This window comes from Pimephales promelas, chromosome 25 (assembly GCF_988280905.1).
Source record: "Pimephales promelas chromosome 25, fPimPro1.hap1.1, whole genome shotgun sequence".
NCBI lineage: Eukaryota > Metazoa > Chordata > Actinopteri > Cypriniformes > Leuciscidae > Pimephales > Pimephales promelas.
In genome coordinates this window covers 4,256,801-4,275,386 of record NC_142793.1, presented here as the reverse complement: position 1 = coordinate 4,275,386, position 18,586 = coordinate 4,256,801, and the positions used below count along the sequence as shown (strand labels likewise).

At 43.5% G+C, this 18,586-nt stretch overlaps 1 protein-coding gene across 2 annotated transcripts in view; it reads left to right on the top strand.

Moving 5' to 3' along the window:
* The window catches only part of rbl2 (retinoblastoma-like 2 (p130)), a 47,666-nt gene extending 29,345 nt beyond the window's left edge, over positions 1-18,321 (top strand). For both annotated transcript variants that reach the window (XM_039656705.2, XM_039656706.2), the window contains 7 exons: positions 4,861-5,102; positions 9,602-9,778; positions 11,176-11,247; positions 11,328-11,430; positions 12,928-13,142; positions 17,079-17,243; positions 17,321-18,321. In XM_039656705.2, coding sequence (XP_039512639.2) covers positions 4,861-5,102; positions 9,602-9,778; positions 11,176-11,247; positions 11,328-11,430; positions 12,928-13,142; positions 17,079-17,243; positions 17,321-17,494 — 1,148 coding nt within the window. In that variant the 3' untranslated portion in view covers positions 17,495-18,321. The remainder of the gene's footprint in view (positions 1-4,860; positions 5,103-9,601; positions 9,779-11,175; positions 11,248-11,327; positions 11,431-12,927; positions 13,143-17,078; positions 17,244-17,320) is intronic.
* Positions 18,322-18,586: the final 265 nt, after the last annotated feature.

The window sequence follows — 18,586 nt, the reverse complement described above, 5'->3', positions numbered from 1 at the left end:
GATTAATACAATATGACATTGTGCATTGTTGCTGCGGGACTTGCATCTGTCAATAGATACACACACACTGCATGAATACACATAAACATGTCCTGTAGCAGATCTAGGCAGGTGGAGCTGGGGGAGGTGGAGGGGTTCACCCTAAAGACTTGCGGTCTTCCTATGAGTCTGCGCTTTTGTGACGTAACAACACTTTGACTGTCGGGAAGAAGTCTGCTGTGGAGCTTGCTTTAGTGCAGGCTCAGCAAAAGTGGGCATCAAGAGCCCAAAACACTCACGAGCACCCCTCTCAAACCTAAATTGACAAATGGGACACCCTAGAGTCTTATGGACTTAAAGGGATACTTCAGGATTTAGCATTAAGCTAGTAGAATAGTGCTGTAGCGGCGCGTCGATGACGTCGTGAAAATTGCGTCGACGTCACATTTTTGCGTCGACGCTTCTTTATTTATTTATTTTTTGCATGTTCCCGGCGGTACAGCTTGCCACACACACGTGGGAGACCGAAACATTGCAGAATAGAGGACGAAGACAACTAGAAGTGAATGTGTTATCCATTAAATGAATCACACACAGTAAACAAACCCTTAAGAAAAAAAAAATGCAATTTAGACGCGCAAACTGGGTGCAGGTGTGGTGAGACGTACAAGCTCGGGCAGATTCGGCTTGAAGTCGTTTCCGGATGCGGCGCCGGGCGCGCTGTTACAAAAAAAAGGCGTACACACAGCCAGCCACAGTCTTTCTGGTCTTGCGCACCCAACGCGTCATTTTTGCCGTGCGCACATTCGTGCTCGTGCGGACGTGTCGAGTATAAACAAGGCTTTACTCCGTGTCAGCACGCGCTCTGATCAGTAGGTGAACTCCGCCTCCGCCTCCGACTCCGTTTCCCTCCTCAGCTGATATTAATATTTAAACATTCTCTATGATAAAAAATGTTTGTAAAAAATATTTTAATAACACGGTTTTGGCGGTTGTAGAGTTATAATGATGGTGTTTAAATACATAACATTAGACTAACGTTAGCCAGCTTATAGTATCTTGATTCAGTATGCTAGTATTTATTTGAGATGTTGTTTTTTTATTAATTGAGCAGCAGGAAAAAATATTCTTTATATTAGTCGTCCAATTAGTCATTAGATTAGTCGACTAATCGATAAAATAATCGCCCAACTAATCGTTTAGTTAATAATCGTTTACCCCAGCCCTATAGTAGAAAGTAGAAAACCTGTAGTATTTTCGAATTACCGTGCTTTCCACCCTCATATCCCCCTAATACGAGAGATTTATGTATTTTTTGTCTAGAAAAAATAGTCATTTTGCGTCATTGGATGATTATTTGGCCAGAGACTGTCTGGGTCTGGGCGGGACGCATGTTCTCAACCCGCCCATAGAGGGTGGATCTCACTCACAGAATGAACACATATGCTGCGTCCCAATTCGCTTACTTATACTACGCCCTAAAAGTATGTACTCTTTTTGTGAGGAAAAAGTGCATACTTGTGAGTGTGTAGCAAAAGAGTAGGCAAGCTTTGGGACGTACTATCAGGTCATCTTTAACGGACAGCTCTGTCGCGTGCTGCGTGCATCCTGTCACCGTAAACTGCCCTGTCAATCATCATGTCACAGTTAAAATCCTCCATTCTATCTAATTTTATTATACCGTTTCGGAGAGCACGTTCATCTGCCAGTTGTGGGTCTTTCATGCTCTCCTCGTGTTTGCAATTTGAATATAATGATGCATTTAAAACGTAATGGCTGAACGTGTCTTTACAAAAGTTCACAGTGCTGCTGCAAATGCAATATAATGTGGACAACATTGAATAAATTCATTTTCGTTAGGTTAGATACTGATAATTAATCACTCAAAGCTCTTTATCTAAACCTCTCTACACGACCGCGGGGACTCGCGCGTCCTCCGTATCGACTACGTGTCTGTAGTTTTTTAACACTTTTTACTCGTGTTTGTAGTTCTAACCGAATCCTCGTCCAACGCACAATGATTTGTGGGCAATATTAGCCGTTAGAGTGTGCATCGATCTACACTTCGGATTCTGACCGGAAAAAGTAGACCATCCGGGTATCTTTGAAACACTCATTTCAACAAACTACGATTTGGGACGCACTAATTCTATTTTCGAATACTATTTAGGACGGATAGTATGCGAATTGGGACGCAGGGATAGTTTCAGCCAACTTTTTTTGGAAGCTAAGCTAGCAGTCTCTTGTTCTGTGGAGAAACCCGAGTAGTAACTTTAGGGGGTACCGTCCTCTTTTTCCCGGACATGTCCGGCCGTCATGGGATGTCTGGGATTCATCTTTTGCTTTCTGCAGTCGCCATTCATTGTTTACATGCACACCTTTTGTTTCAATCTAACTGAATTCATGCCGATTGGTGAATCTGAATGTAGTTTACATGAACGCTAAACAAGTGATCGGTTGATGTGTGTTTTACCATTGCTGAGAAAATCCCGGCACCTCCGTGAGAGATACGAGACTGTTACGTCTCACAGGTGTCGCTCATCGGTAATCACGCCACCAGCCTCGCGCCGTTCTCCCGCGGCCCTCACTCGCCCCGCTCGCCACAGTAAACATGACTCGCGCCGTTCTCCCGCGGCCCTCACTCGTCCCGCTCGCCACAGTAAACATGACTCGCGCCGTTCTCCCGCGGCCCTCACTCGTCCCGCTCGCCACAGTAAACATGACTCGCGCCGTTCTCCCGCGGCCCTCACTCGTCCCGCTCGCCACAGTAAACATGACTCGCGCCGTTCTCCCGCGGCCCTCACTCGTCCCGCTCGCCACAGTAAACATGACTCGCGCCGTTCTCCCGCGGCCCTCACTCGTCCCGCTCGCCACAGTAAACATGACTCGCGCCGTTCTCCCGCGGCCCTCACTCGTCCCGCTTGCCACAGTAAACATGACTCGCGCCGTTCTCCCGCGGCCCTCACTCGCCCCGCTCGCCACAGTAAACATGACTCGCGCCGTTCTCCCGCGGCCCTCACTCGTCCCGCTCGCCACAGTAAACATGACTCGCGCCGTTCTCCCGCGGCCCTCACTCGTCCCGCTCGCCACAGTAAACATGACTCGCGCCGTTCTCCCGCGGCCCTCACTCGTCCCGCTCGCCACAGTAAACATGACTCGCGCCGTTCTCCCGCGGCCCTCACTCGTCCCGCTCGCCACAGTAAACATGACTCGCGCCGTTCTCCCGCGGCCCTCACTCGTCCCGCTCGCCACAGTAAACATGACTCGCGCCGTTCTCCCGCGGCCCTCACTCGTCCCGCTTGCCACAGTAAACATGACTCGCGCCGTTCTCCCGCGGCCCTCACTCGTCCCGCTTGCCACAGTAAACATGACTCGCGCCGTTCTCCCGCGGCCCTCACTCGTCCCGCTCGCCACAGTAAACATGACTCGCGCCGTTCACCCGCGGCCCTCACTCGTCCCGCTCGCCACAGTAAACATGACTCGCGCCGTTCTCCCGCGGCCCTCACTCGTCCCGCTCGCCACAGTAAACATGACTCGCGCCGTTCTCCCGCGGCCCTCACTCGTCCCGCTCGCCACAGTAAACATGACTCGCGCCGTTCACCCGCGGCCCTCACTCGTCCCGCTCGCCACAGTAAACATGACTCGCGCCGTTCTCCCGCGGCCCTCACTCGTCCCGCTCGCCACAGTAAACATGACTCGCGCCGTTCTCCCGCGGCCCTCACTCGTCCCGCTCGCCACAGTAAACATGACTCGCGCCGTTCACCCGCGGCCCTCACTCGTCCCGCTCGCCACAGTAAACATGACTCGCGCCGTTCTCCCGCGGCCCTCACTCGTCCCGCTCGCCACAGTAAACATGACTCGCGCCGTTCTCCCGCGGCCCTCACTCGTCCCGCTTGCCACAGTAAACATGACTCGCGCCGTTCTCCCGCGGCCCTCACTCGTCCCGCTCGCCACAGTAAACATGACTCGCGCCGTTCACCCGCGGCCCTCACTCGTCCCGCTCGCCACAGTAAACATGACTCGCGCCGTTCTCCCGCGGCCCTCACTCGTCCCGCTCGCCACAGTAAACATGACTCGCGCCGTTCTCCCGCGGCCCTCACTCGTCCCGCTCGCCACAGTAAACATGACTCGCGCCGTTCTCCCGCGGCCCTCACTTGTCCCGCTCGCCACAGTAAACATGACTCGCGCCGTTCTCCCGCGGCCCTCACTCGTCCCGCTCGCCACAGTAAACATGACTTTAACATAAACATGACAGTAAACAAACACATTTTCGGGCAGACTCATCACGAGACTCACTAGTAGCCTAGACTTGTTGTTTAACTACTGCGCTCTGTTAGCGGTAGGCGTAGCCTCCTAGGGAAATGAGTTTTTGAGTTGTTTCCTGAGAAGGAAGAAGAAGTATCCCTTTAAGGGACATGCAATAGACGTGTGCCATTTGGGACAGGGCCTCATAGCGTGCTACGGGACTAGCCTACAGCAAACACTGAACCAAAGTTAAATGTTGAGCAAGCAATCGCGATGGCTCCAGGATAAGCAGAAGCCAATCAGCTTGTGCCATGCAGTAATCACGTGATGGCTCGCAGATTGCATTGTAAAGGACAACTTTCGAAATAGTTTTAGCATGTTGATGAACATGGCACTGTTAATGTCATTGGTCTTGGTAGACTAGATCTGCTTTGGTGCTACTGCCACCAACATACACACTGCTGTGGGCATGTGAGATACAGTTTCTGCAGCTGCGTGAGTAGACATGCACAGGTCATGTCACAGATCCAGGCAGGGGGAGCTGGAGGAGGTGGATGGGTTCAGAGGAAACATTTCATTTCAATGTTTGATTGTACAAACTTTCATTATTTACATCTTTGTTTACACTGTTTTCAGGAATAGCAAATGAGAGCGGTGGCATCACATTTATCCCGGTGCAGGTGAGCGTGACAGGTCAGGGTGGGGGGGCGCTGCCAACCCTCAGTGCCCAGGCTCTGACGGGCACCCTGACGGCAACACACGCAGGGCCGGTCCAGAACAACCCCAGCCCTGCCAAACCGGACAAGAAGAGCCCTCAGCAGGGAACACCCACCAAACGGGCGCAGAAGACCGGCTCTCTCTGCCTGTTCTTCCGCAAGGTACACTAAAGGTGCTTTTCCACTGCATAGTACGGTACGGTTCGGTACGGCTCACTTGTGGTGCTTTTCCACTGCATGGTACAGTACAGTACGGTTCGCTTCGGGTCGCTTTAACCCTCTGGGCTTCTTCGTAAATGGGTTACACTTAGCGTCCTCCCGGTCAAAAACGGACGAAGCCTTAAAATTTAACTTTACTTCTTCCCAGGATAACCATTCAAATATATTTTTGTTCTATAATATTTTCTGATTATTATTTAGAATTTTTAGAATTTTTTATGATACTTTGCATTAATTATATAATTTTTATGAGCTATTTTTTCCATTAGAATTAATATACATATTTTTATTTTTATTATTTTTTTTCAATAAATACAACATTTCACATCAAAATAGAGTGTCAGTTAATAAAAAAAAAAAATTCAAGTAGAAGAGCGCCACCTAGTGGCTTTAAAAAATAGTTACATGTGTGCAATGTCCTGTACAGCCTGTAGGCTGCCTATAGCTTCCTATTCAAATACATAGAAAGGCTTTTTGATTCTTTTTGTTGGTTTAGACATGATTTCTCATGTCTGTGTGCGTGTGTGTGTGAGTGCGCATTTGAGCAAGATTTTTTTCTCATTTATTGATTTTATTTTTCATATTCTACAAATTTGCTGGTGCAGTCTTGCCAGTTTATCTGTGTATGTGTGTGTGTGCGTGTGTGTGTGTGTGGGGGGGGGGTCTTATTTGCACTCTTGATGTTCTAGAGTGTCACCCCTTCATTGCTGTACACTTTTTTTCTGCACAGTTGCTGATCTGTAGCTTGTACCACCAAAAGTTTATCTGAGTTTTCCTATTTTTTTGTATTTCCCATTCATTTCCTATGTCGGTCATTTTTGACCGGGAGGAAGCTAAGTGTGACTTTTTTTTTTTACGACCCTTTAACAAATCAGAATCATCTCCTTGATTTTTGTGTGTGTTCATATAGGTAATACAACAAAAGTCACCAAGTTTCAGCCCGATCCGATCAAGCAAAAAAAATAAACATTTCAAAACGTAACAGTTTTCGGTCATTTTTGACCGAAGAAGCCCAGCGGGTTAAATGGTACCTGGTCTGTTGAGGTTCCAAGCGTACCGTACCGGTACTAAAATGTGACGTGAAACACTGCAGACCACTGATTGGTCAGACAGAATCGTCACTACCGGCGTCACTACTAGCGTCATTGGATTTGCGACACGAGACACTTTTTTAGCAGTATTTTTGTTTTGCTGCCATCAGCCTTATTTTAAACACATTTTTCCGTCTTGCAGTTAAAAACAACCACATACCGAGAATCAGGAACACCATCCCCTCGATAGTCTCCATTGTTCCTGTGTTGTGGGTTTGAAAATGTGGCGCTTTTAAGATGATGTCATGGCAGTAGAGGCGCGCGCAAATAACGATCAGTCCCACACACTTTGAAGGGGTACTACTGCAGTGGAAAAGCAACCGAGCTAAGCGAACCGATCAGTACCGAGTCGAGTCGTACCACGTAGTGGAAACGCGAAGCGAGCCGAACTGTTCCACACCGAGTCGAACCGTAATGAGCCGAACCGTACCGTACTATGCAGTGGAAAAGCGCCATAAGGCCACATCCACACGAATCCAGAGCTTTCTCTATCCAATCTTTTTATTCCTCGTTCTAAATTATTTTTCGTAAACACGGCGTCGTCTCAGGAAATATATGCGTACACACGTAACCACTGAAACCGACTTAAAACGATGTGGTATACGTGCTAGACCAGTATGTGGCGCTGTAATTCTGCCACAGAGATACTCTAAACAAGGAGAAGAAGACGTGGAGCATGCGTGTAACCTTGCGCGCTCTATACTAGAGGATGACACGGGAGTGGATTTTCACTCCTGTCCCGTCCCACTCCCATAGAAAGAAATCTTGTCCCGTCCCACTCCCAGACCAAGTTTAAAAAATATTCCCATCCCATCCCACTCCTGGTAAATTGACTCCCACTCCCATCCCGCTCCTGTTTAAACTGACTCCGCTCTTGTACCGCTCCTATATATTTTTTTCTTCAATTAGTGTTTAATTAACACATATAATTTGATTAAATCTGCATCCTCTCCAAGCCATCCTGTTTTAGACCAGCTGCTGAGCTCCTGTTTCTAGATTTTCCAGGAAATGGAAGACAGCAAATAAAAGAAAAACAGTAGTCTATAGTTCACATGTCTACAATAGTTTAATAAACCCAAACAGCACATAAAGCTGCATTTTACTAATTTATTGTTGAGTAAACAATACATTTATAGTTTACATTTATAGTTTTTTTTTATTACATGTTAACGATTTTCATCAATTATGCTCTTGTATAATGAGTCCATGTTAGTTATATGTTGCTGTGTAGGCTGCAACATAATTCTTTCCTAAATTTGCCTTGCAAGTGTGCCTCTTCAGACCGCTCGTCCCTGAATCGCTTGCTTACTTGACTAAGGGGCTGTTTACACCTGGCCACTTCATGCGTTTTCTCAGATCGGATATCTATCTAATTTATCAAAACGATTCCATTTACACAAGACGTACATCGTGCGATCACCGTCACATTCTCTCATAAACTTAATTAATATTTCAGACTTTCCAACCAGTTCTGTGAACTTAATAGACATGTCATTACTTCTGACTTTGCGCTTTAAATCTTTTTTTTTTTTTTTTTGCCACATCGACTTCTCCGCGGCTGTTAGCTCCCTCCATCACTGCTCTTTGAATTCCGGCGGTAAGCCGTGACAAAAAGCACTGATGGCTTCTGGAACGGCTGGGTCGTGTAGTTATTTTTTAATTGCGTTACATTCTAGGCGTATTAAAACGAAACTAAAAAATGGTGCATTTACTTTTTTCTTTGTTTTTTGGTCGTTGATTCCCGCTCCCGTCTGCTCCCGTTAACTATTTATCCTGTACCGTCCAAATCCCGTGATTAATTGCAAAGATGACTCCCATCCTGCGGGAATCCCACGGGAATCCCGGGACCCGTGGGATTCCCGAAAAAATGTCAGCCTCTACTCTATACGAGGCCAACAAGACCGCTAGGTGAAGACGAAGACAGCTCACCGTAGGAGCATAGGAGCCGAAGATTGTGCTTTAGGAAAGCTAATAGGCTCAGTAGCTTCTGCAGCGTGAACACAAGCATATATTCCGCCATTATTGTTGCTGTTACGTGTGACTAGGGTTGGGTATCGAGAATCGAGTATCGATTGGAATCGGGACTAACTTTTCGTTTTTCCCGGAATCGTTCAAAAGTTAAAATTTCGATTCCTAGTTTCGATATTCACAGTCCACCGAGCGGAAGAAGAAACTGCTGAACAACACCAACGAAGAAGCGTCTACCGGAAGTGTTGGCATAACCGCGCGAGTCGAACATGAGTAGCTTACGTCGGCGGTCCAAAGTGTGGCTTCACTTTTCTAAAAATAACGAGATCTCGGCAAAATGCAAAATTTGTGACAAAAGGAGTATTTGTGACAGGATTATTTCATTCAGAAAGGAGTATTTCCTTCAGAAAGGCCGTTGGTTAGCAAGGTTAGCTAAACTTTTTTGACCCTGCCTCTTAAAAGATTCGGAATCGAGAATCGTTAGGAACCGGAATTGAAACAAGGAATCGGAATCAGAATCGTTCAAATTCAAACGATACCCAACCCTACGTGTGACTAATGCTGACACGTGGTGTGATGACATCATCGTTTCACAATATGTACGGTTTGGCCGGTATAGTCAACAGAATGTGTTAAAGGGACCATCAAAATAAAGTGAAACCCAATATTGTTAATAATATTTCAAGATGAATACTCACTGGCAACTTAGGTTTATCTATACATATCGTTGATTATTAGGGCCCGAGCACCGATAGTGTGAGAACACTCTTGGAATTTCTCTGAAATGAATCATATTTTTGAGGGCCTAAACATGCATGAAAACTTAAGAAAATTTGCACGCGCGTCAGAACTGGCGAAAATTTACATCTGATATGCGTTTCAGAATTGGGCGGGGCAAAATGGCTCGATAGCACCACCTATAAAGCTTCAACGGAGTGCGCCTCCCGCTACGTTTCACGTATGTGTACGAAATTTGGTACATGCATGTAATGACCCAAGACCTACAAAAAAGTATCTTGGAGCATATCCCTAAACACAACAGGAAGTCAGCCATTTTTGATCTTCCTCTTCGATTTTTGTGCAGTTTTCGCCATTTTCAGGCCTTTAATGAACTCCTCCTACAGTTTTAATTCATATATAGTGTTTTATCATTTTTTATCAGTTTTCGTCATCAGTAGATCAAGCGCATAACTTCCCACACCCATCAGTGCTCGTTCAGAGTTGCGTTCTCTCGCTAATCTGCCCTGTTCAGTAAATCTGGCCCTAAAGGTTCAATAAACTCTTCCTTTTCAAAAATATTTTTCTGACTTTTGTTTCATACAAGGGTAATCATTCATACAATTAGACATCATTGATTAAGAAATAATGCCCTTCCCCCATCAGGTGTATCACCTGGCTAGTGTGCGCCTCAGAGACCTGTGTGCGAAACTGGACATCAGCGCAGACCTGCGCAGGAAGATCTGGACGTGCTTCGAGTATTCACTGGTGCACTGCACTGACCTGATGATGGACCGGCATCTGGACCAGCTCCTCATGTGTGCCGTCTACGTCATGACTAAGGTGTTTGCTTCATTCATCGGTCAGAGGTTATTTACGTGTGTGTCGTCAAGGGTATGCTAGGCAATGCTTTTCATAAACACTCTTTGTTATACTAGTTAAAACTCTCTTCACACCCTGATTGCAATCAATAGAGGTGGTCTAAATATTACAAAATGTACATATTGTCACAGGCTGGTTGCAGCAGAGTCGAAGCTGGGTCTGAGTGTAGCAGTCTTTATTGCAAACTAGAAACGTTTGTATGCAGATGTAGAATACTTTCACAACATTGACTGTTGTTGCTACTGTACCAAAGACCAATACATTTATGTCGTTCACATTAAGACATTGATATGTGAAAATGGATGGTCAAATGTTGATAAACTCACAATCCTCGCGATTTCAGAACATTACATTTTTGTTTCATTAAACGGTCTATGTGTATGGAATGCCAAAGCTGACTTAATTAAAAATAAATATATACATTACATAAATAAATATACGAAGAAATGTAAAAAAGCATAAATACTAAAATAAATATACATAAATAAATATACAAAGAAATTTTTTGAGTATTTATACTTTTATTTCCATATTTATGTATAATTGTATTTTTTCACACATTTATTTATTTATTTATTTATTTCTAAATTTATTCATTTATTTATTTCCACATTCATTTATATATTTATGTTTTTATGTCTACATTTATTTATTTTCACATTTATTTATTTCTACATTTATTTATTTCCACATTTATTTATTACAACATTTCTTTCTCCGTATTCTAATGAGGGGGGTATTCGTATTCTATGTGTGTTAACCCTATATAGCCTACCCTACATAGGCTACAGTTAGGGTGATACACATGACTTAAAATGTGATATTGCCTGCACAGCTCTTGCGTTTCGTTTGGTCACACACCACAAGGTGTCACTGTGGCCTCAAATCTTCAGCACTGCCACTCTGAGGTCGATTGCTAATGTCTGAGTTAAAACACGCCCCCCTCATTAACATATGGAGAAAGAAATGTTGGAATAAATAAATGTGGAAATAAATAAATGTAGAAATAAATAAATGTGAAAATAAATAAATGTAGACATAAAAACATAAATACATAAATGAATGTGGAAATAAATAAAAGTGGAAATTAATAAATGAATACATTTAGAAATAAATAAATGTGTGAAAAAATAAAATTATACATAAATATGGAAATAAAAGTATAAATACTCATTTATTTGTACTTTTTTACATTTCTTCGTATATTTATTTATGTATTTATTTTAGTGTTTTTGCTTTTTTTACATTTCTTCATATATTTATTTATGTATATATTTATTTTTAATTAAGTCAGCTTTGGCATTCCATATATGTGGGGAGCGAGGTGTGTGTTACAGCGCTGTTTTGTCCATTGTTAGGTGACGAAAGAGGACAAGTCCTTCCAGAACATCATGAAGTGCTACAGGTCTCAGCCTCAGGCCAGCAGCAGCGTGAGTGTGTCGTTCGGCCTCGTGTACAAACACTGGTAAAGGTGATAATGGTATTAATGAGGATGTCAATGGTGTCTCAGGTGTACAGGAGTGTGTTGATCTCTGGGAGGAAAAGACGGCATTCAGGAACCGGTGAAAAACCCCACAGACAGAGCTCGCCCACCGAAGGAGGACAGGAGCAAGGTAACGCACGTGTGGCGCTGGACGTGTCATGTGTCAGTCGCTGGTTTTAGCACTATGTGCAAATCGACAGTGCAGTTCACTCGCACGCTTCCAGTGTTTGATCCCTCAAACCCTCATGTGGCCTGTTTCGAGGAATTAATAAAAAATGATTTTAGTGTAAATAAGCCCAGACTATTATTTTTAATTTTTTTTAGATACTAAATAGGGTTGGGTATCGAGAATCGAGTATCGATTGGAACCGGGACTAACTTTTCGTTTTTCCCGGAATCGTTCAAAAGTTAAAATTTCAATTCCTAGTTTCGATATTCACAGTCCGCTGAGCGGAAGAAGAAACCGCTGAACAACACCAACGAAGAAGCGTCTACCGGAAGTGTTGGCATAACCGCGCGAGTCGAACATGAGTAGCTTATGTCAGCGATCCAAAGTGTGGCTTCACTTTTCTAAAAATTAACAAAATCTCTGCAAAATTTGTGACAAGTATTTGTGACAGAAGGAGTATTTCCTTCAGAAAGGCCGTTGGTTAGCAAGGTTAGCTAAACTTTTTTGACCCTGCCTCTTAAAAGAATCGAAATCGAGAATCGTTAGGAACCGGAATCGAAACAAGGAATCGGAATCGGAATCAGAATCGTTCAAATTCAAATGATACCCAACCCTATAAATAATGATAAAAGATAAACCCATTTAAATAGAAAAAGTTACGCATTTGAACCTGGTTTTCTACTGAGGCTTTAGACATGATGGGTTTTGGTCTCAAAAATACTCATAAATGTATCATCTTTCCCATTTCTCACACACAGTTCTGGGATTTACTTTTTGAATATGCACACCTGTTGAGAAACCGTTGAAGCATGACAATTAGCATTTTAATATGAAAGTGAAAATGAATGCAAGGAAGATAAGATGAATATGTTGTTTTGAAAAAATTTCAGTGTAATATAGATATTTTTATTTGTTAGAAAATATATCCGTTGATTTCATACATTTTGACTGTTTTTGAGCAATCATGAGAGACTTGAGAGTTTCTAATTCTGGTAATACTCATAAGATTATATGGAATATGTTCATATCCCATACATTTTTCTCTTGCATCACTCTGGTTTTTTTTTTTTTTTTTGGGGTTCATGTATGTGATTTTAATTACTAAAATAGTAATAACATTGTAATAAACTTAGCATGTTGTGCACATTCCCTCAGTAATGATAAGTTATGGATACAACAAAGGTTTAAGTTGGAAAATATTATGACTGTTTCATAGGCCTACATGCAGTGTTGTTGTGCCCACGTCTGAACAAGACCAGACTTGGACCGAAGTCAATCTCTTTCAAGTCCAAAAACTCAATTTCAGTTTCAAATTCAGGACCATTTGGAGCTGGTCTTGCCTAGTCATAGATGGTCTAGGGCTGGGATTTGAGACTGCTTACAGGACTCATCTAAATGCACCTGGAAATGCTCTTTGATTTTGATTGTTGAGTGCTGTGGTGTTTGTGTGTTGTACAGCCAGCGGCGAGAGCAGTCCGGTGTCCATGCGCTCCAGCAGTACTCTCCCCATCCCCCAGCCCAGCAGCGCCCCCTCCACCCCGACCCGGGCCCCCGGGGGCCCCCAGGAGCAGGACGAGGACAGGGGAGACCTCATACGCTTCTACAACCACGTCTACATCAAACAGATCAAACCGTTCGCTCTGCGCTACTCCAGCAACTCACTCAAAAATGGGGTAACTATTGCCTGTCCTGTGTATAGACGAATCCGGCGAAACTACCGGAAGTAAGCGGGCGCCATTACTGAGCTGTTGCTGGGTAGCGTTGCGCCATTGCCTCCTATTGTTTTAGTTGCAACTTGCGTCCTCTGGAATAAACAGCCCGCGATTTACGACTGTCACTAACGTCACAACGTTACCCCTTGTATAATGTCGAGTGGGTAAACAGTTTCCGTTATAAATTGTTTCAATGGTGGCAGTAAAATTTCAGTTTTGAAGAGAAAACATTGTGAATACCCCGGGTCGACTGCCCCTGTCTGGTGCCGTACGGTTTACACAGATTTCCTGGGCGAGTACAAGACGCGGACATTCGTGTATAATAACAATTATTTAATGACATAAGAAAAAAAAATTATAATAAATATGTGATATTGTGATCAGCAAAATCTCCTCTCTTGCTATTTTTTCTATTCAATTAACATGCTATGGTCATTAAATGGCTTTCCTGAGCTAAATGTAACGTTATGTGACATAATTGTTTTCCTGCTGTTATATTGACCTCTTTCCATGGTTTAAAAACACTAATTGGTCGATATTATGTATACTTTCTAGCTGTAACGTTACCTTACCCTTGCCTGTTGCAATGTGAAAATGAGATAAATAATGGACACAAATGAAAAACATAAATTTGTTTATTTGATTTCATTCATTCATTTATTTATTGTTGCCAAATGGACAGATCTTTTTATAGTTTCCTCGTTAGCAAACGTTAGCCTAGCTAGCTTGCCAAGCTATTTTCATAAATAACGTTAATCTGTAAGATCGTTTGTACCTTCATCTGTGACTGGAGGCCACTGCAGTCACAGATCAAACCAACAAGTCATTCTGCCTGGCTGTAGCTGTCATCGAGGGTGAGTTCGCGTTATCACCGAGGTTTGTTTGCATACCGGTGCATATGTCTATATGCCTGTGTAACAGCTCAGTAATGGCGTCGCCACAAGATGGCAGCCTACACAGAACGCTCGTCGGATTCGTCTATTACTGCGGCCTAAAGTCCGAGTCAAGTCCATGACAATGACCAGAAAATATTGGGCCCTTTCTTGCACCCGGCGCAAATGACACTGACGCATGTATCTTTCCTATTTTACACCCGCGCAAAGCGGGCTTTTTCCCTCCAAAGTCGCACGCCGGTAAACTAGGGAATGAACTTGCGCTCCCTGGGCGGGTCGGCGTAAAAAGGAGGCTAGTTCCGGCGCAAACATTCCCTAGTGCTATCTTGCAGTTCCAGAAAACAATTGCGCCACTGACCAGAAAAAAACCTATTCTGAAGTCAGTGGCGCGTTGCACATTGTTTTTTAATGCTATTTTAAAGGTCCAATATGCAAGATTGCTTCGCCACCAGGGGTCGCTAACGTCTTACAATAACAAAGGCGTATATTAATGACGTATATTCCACATTAAGCAGAATTATGGATCTTGTCGTCAAGCTGTTGGATCTTTTATGAATACATTGATGTTTTTAACATGACTGTAATATGAAGCAGGGAGCGATTGCTAGACGTATACTAGCGCCATACGCAACGCGAGTCCCGCGGATATAAAATAATAAGGACATTTAATTCTACCGAACTACACGCTGAATTACTCACACAGGTCAGTTTATTAGAGGAATTAAACTTGAGGTAACGCAGCGCTGCTTCACTCGCTCTAACAGTTTCACTATCACACTAAACGGCATTTGAGTGTGTTGAATGTTGTTCGTTAGGTTGTTTCTTGGCTGTATGTGACCAAGCTAGATTAACATTAGAGAATAACATACAGATCATATTCTAACTTTTCATCATGTTGAACTATATAACATTGATTAGTTTTATATACATTGATTTGCTCACCTGTTTGCTCAAGTAACATGCAACACTCGCGTCTCTGTCAAGTCGAAGTTAGTCGCGGACATGGAGCTCTCGGCATCTAGAAAGATGTTGATCTTCGTTCTAGTCCTCTTTTTTGTCTCAAAGTCTGCTTGCCATGGTTCATAATGTTTGAACAAAACCCTGCTAGGGACACTCATGCAGTTGAGCACGCATAACGGCCAATTGTCCACATCTGTCGCCATGGTTACTGTTGCAGTACGAGGTCAAACCTGGCGGTAACGCGGATATGACGTCATTGACTGGCGACTCCTCACCCCTGCTCACACGCCCCGTTTCCTTGGTTAAAAATCGCAATTTTCTCACGATTTACAAATAGTTGGAAACATTTGGGATATTGTAAGTAATCAATTAAACTAAATATATAACATTGGCCCGGTGGTTTTTGGATATTTTACTGCAAAAATCCTGCGTATTGTACCTTTAAGCGCGCATGCTTGGCCATAATGTAGCGGGTGCAGCAGTTTTTATTTTTGCAAATCATACATTATAACAATGAAACATATTAACACATGAGGGAAATCATTGTGGTGTCCATGTTTTTTGCCCCCACGCCTGTTTAACTGACGCTGATTTGGGTGGTTTCTCCCATCCCCATACAACGTCACCTCTCTGTCTTTCACTGCCCTGACAAGAACGTCGGTCTCCTCGGCTGTGAACCGCTCCTGGTGCGCGTCTGGTAAATCCGCCATTATAATAACAATCCGTCACACAACATGCGCACCTGCTCTTAAAGGGTATGTTGGATGACGCTCTTATTGGTTTATTTCATGTTACGCCCAAACCACACCTACGAATAATGAAGTTACTTCAGACCAACCCCTTTTAAAGGGGTCATTTATCCTGCCGGTAAAATAGCAACAGCGCCCAAGAACCGCCCACAAAGTTACTTGCGCTTCGCGCTTGATATTTACGTTACAGATCGTTAAAATAGGGCCCATTGTCTTGGACTCACGACGGGCTCAAGTACTGCAACACTGCTAGTAGCAACAACCTAACCAATCAGAACCTAGCAATTACTCAGGGGTGCCTTTCCCAAAAGCACTGTGGTCGCGACTATAAACATAGAAATGATCTGCATTTCTGTAGTTGCAACCAACACATCCACAAACTTGTGTGGTTATAACTACAGTCTAGTTTATTTTCTAGTGTGTCTACACTGGACGTATTTCTTCATAAAATACAGAAATATTAGATATATTTACAAATCAAAACAGTTTGTTTACCAAAATTCTTGAGTACATTTTTGGGCAAACAATCCCCAAAATATGATTTTTTGTATGAAATGTCTTTAAATAAGAAACTACATCTGCCAGTAGGTGGCGGTAAGTGTCTAAATGAGTGAGTCATTGAATCGTTCATTCATTTGATTAATTTGATTCAGGAATTTAAACTTTCCTGCAAAGATCTTTACATGTGCAAGTCTCTCTTTACGACTGAGTCACTGAATCATTGGTTTACTCGAATGATTCGCTCAAATCCCAGACAGCAAACTGACATTGAATCAACGTGGAAACGACGTCTCTCATGACATTGAAACAACGTTGATTTGCTCATCGAATTAACGTTGAACCAACGTCAGACGCGGCATTCTTCAAAGCTAAATGAAATCGAAAATTGGTTTGCTTTCATAACGTTGAAACAACGCGTTGATTTCAAGTTGATTTTCCGTTAGTTTTGAAAGAATGACGCATCTGACGTTGGTTCAACGTTAATTCGATGAGCAAAACAATGTCAGATCAACGTTGTTTCGATGTCATATTTCCACGTTGATTCAATGTCAGTCTGCTATCTGGGAACGTATTCATTCAGAAACAAAACACCACTGTTCATTGCCGCTCTTCTGCTTCACAGGTAGTACTATTCAGAAAAAGTCAGCAAAATTGTGCAAACATTTTAAAATTAATTAACTCACTGGTTATTATTTTTCCTTAACTAACTAATGAAGTTAACACGTTAAATCGACAGCACCCTAATGTATGTATAAAAGAAAATAGTTTTAATACTGCAGTGTGTGTGTGTGCAGGCTGAAGCTCCTCCCCTCTGTCCGTATCCCTCTCTCCGCATTGGCTCTCCTCGCCGGGTCCTCCTGTCCCACAATCACTCCATCTACATCTCTCCACACAAGACCGGCTGCTCGATTTCTCCTCGGGACAAGATCTTCTACTCCGTCAGCTCCAGTCCCTCTAACGTAAGAACAAAACATTCCTGGAAACACGCTTCCTGTTCAGGTTCATCATTCTTAGCGCTGATCCCTCTGTCCCACAGCGGCTCCGCGAGATCAACGTGATGATCCGCACGGGCGAGACGCCCACCAAGAAGCGCAGCATCGGCCTGGAGGAGGAGCTTCAGTCGCCCGCCAAACGGCTGTGCCAGGAGAACCAGACGGCGCTGCTCCGACGCCTGCAGGACGTGGCCAACGACCGCAGCTCCTCGCACTGAGCCCTCACACACACACACTCACACACCGTGCCAGGATCGTCGACCCAAAGACACTCACACATGCTGTTAATATTTAGAGGAATAGTTCACTTCACACCAAAACTACAACAGAAAATCACCAAAAATCAGTTATGTGAAACACACAGTTAATTGAACTGAAAATTGAATTGAAAAAACTGGAATATCCCATTGAGCCTCGCATATGACATGCACGAGAACACAATAGATACTGTGGCAATGAATTTATAATTCATTCCCATGACTTATTAAATCATGCTCACTGTCAATTCATTCCCTTATTTTAGGTAATCATGGCCCTGTTGTACTAATACTTTCCCTCGTTTTACTCTACTTCACTGATACAGGTTTTCTTCTGTATTCTGCAGGGCGCATCACTTCCAAAGACACTCTCATTTTAGGAGATTTCCATTTTGTACCTATTTGTTCCCTCATTTTGATAGCTTGTTTCCATATGACGTCACGCCACTGCGTTGCCATGGCGCGAAATGCAAATGGAGGGCAGGAAGTGATTTGCTGTATTTAGAAAGCACTATAACACACTCAAAATGCCCGTGTTTTTAGTCATTTATAGTTACTTGAATCAATCAAACCACAAGGAGTTTTTATCGTGTACCAAAAGTTGTTGTTCATAAGGGGGGGGGGGGGGGGATGCAAGAAATTGATCGAAAAACGGCTTGTAAACCTACGTCTGCGGTCGGGAGGAGCCGAATGGGAAAATGCCTGTGTGTGTAACATTAGTAATACAAGGTGAGTTAATACAACTTAAAGGGTTAGTTCACCCAAAAATGAAAATTCTGTCAGTATTTACTCACCCTCATGTTGTTCCAACCCCGTAAGACCTTCGTTCATCTTCGGAACACAAATGAAGATATTTAAGATATTAAGATCGCTCCTGCATACAGTCCATAGGCTTCTTGAGGGACTGGCTCTTGCTGTCCTCGAAAAGTCATTAAAGACATCGTTAAAATAGTCCAAGTGACTACAGGGGCTCAATCTTAAGTTTATCAAACGACGAGAACACTTTTGTGTGCAAAAAAACAACAAAAATAACGACTTTATTTCAACTATTCG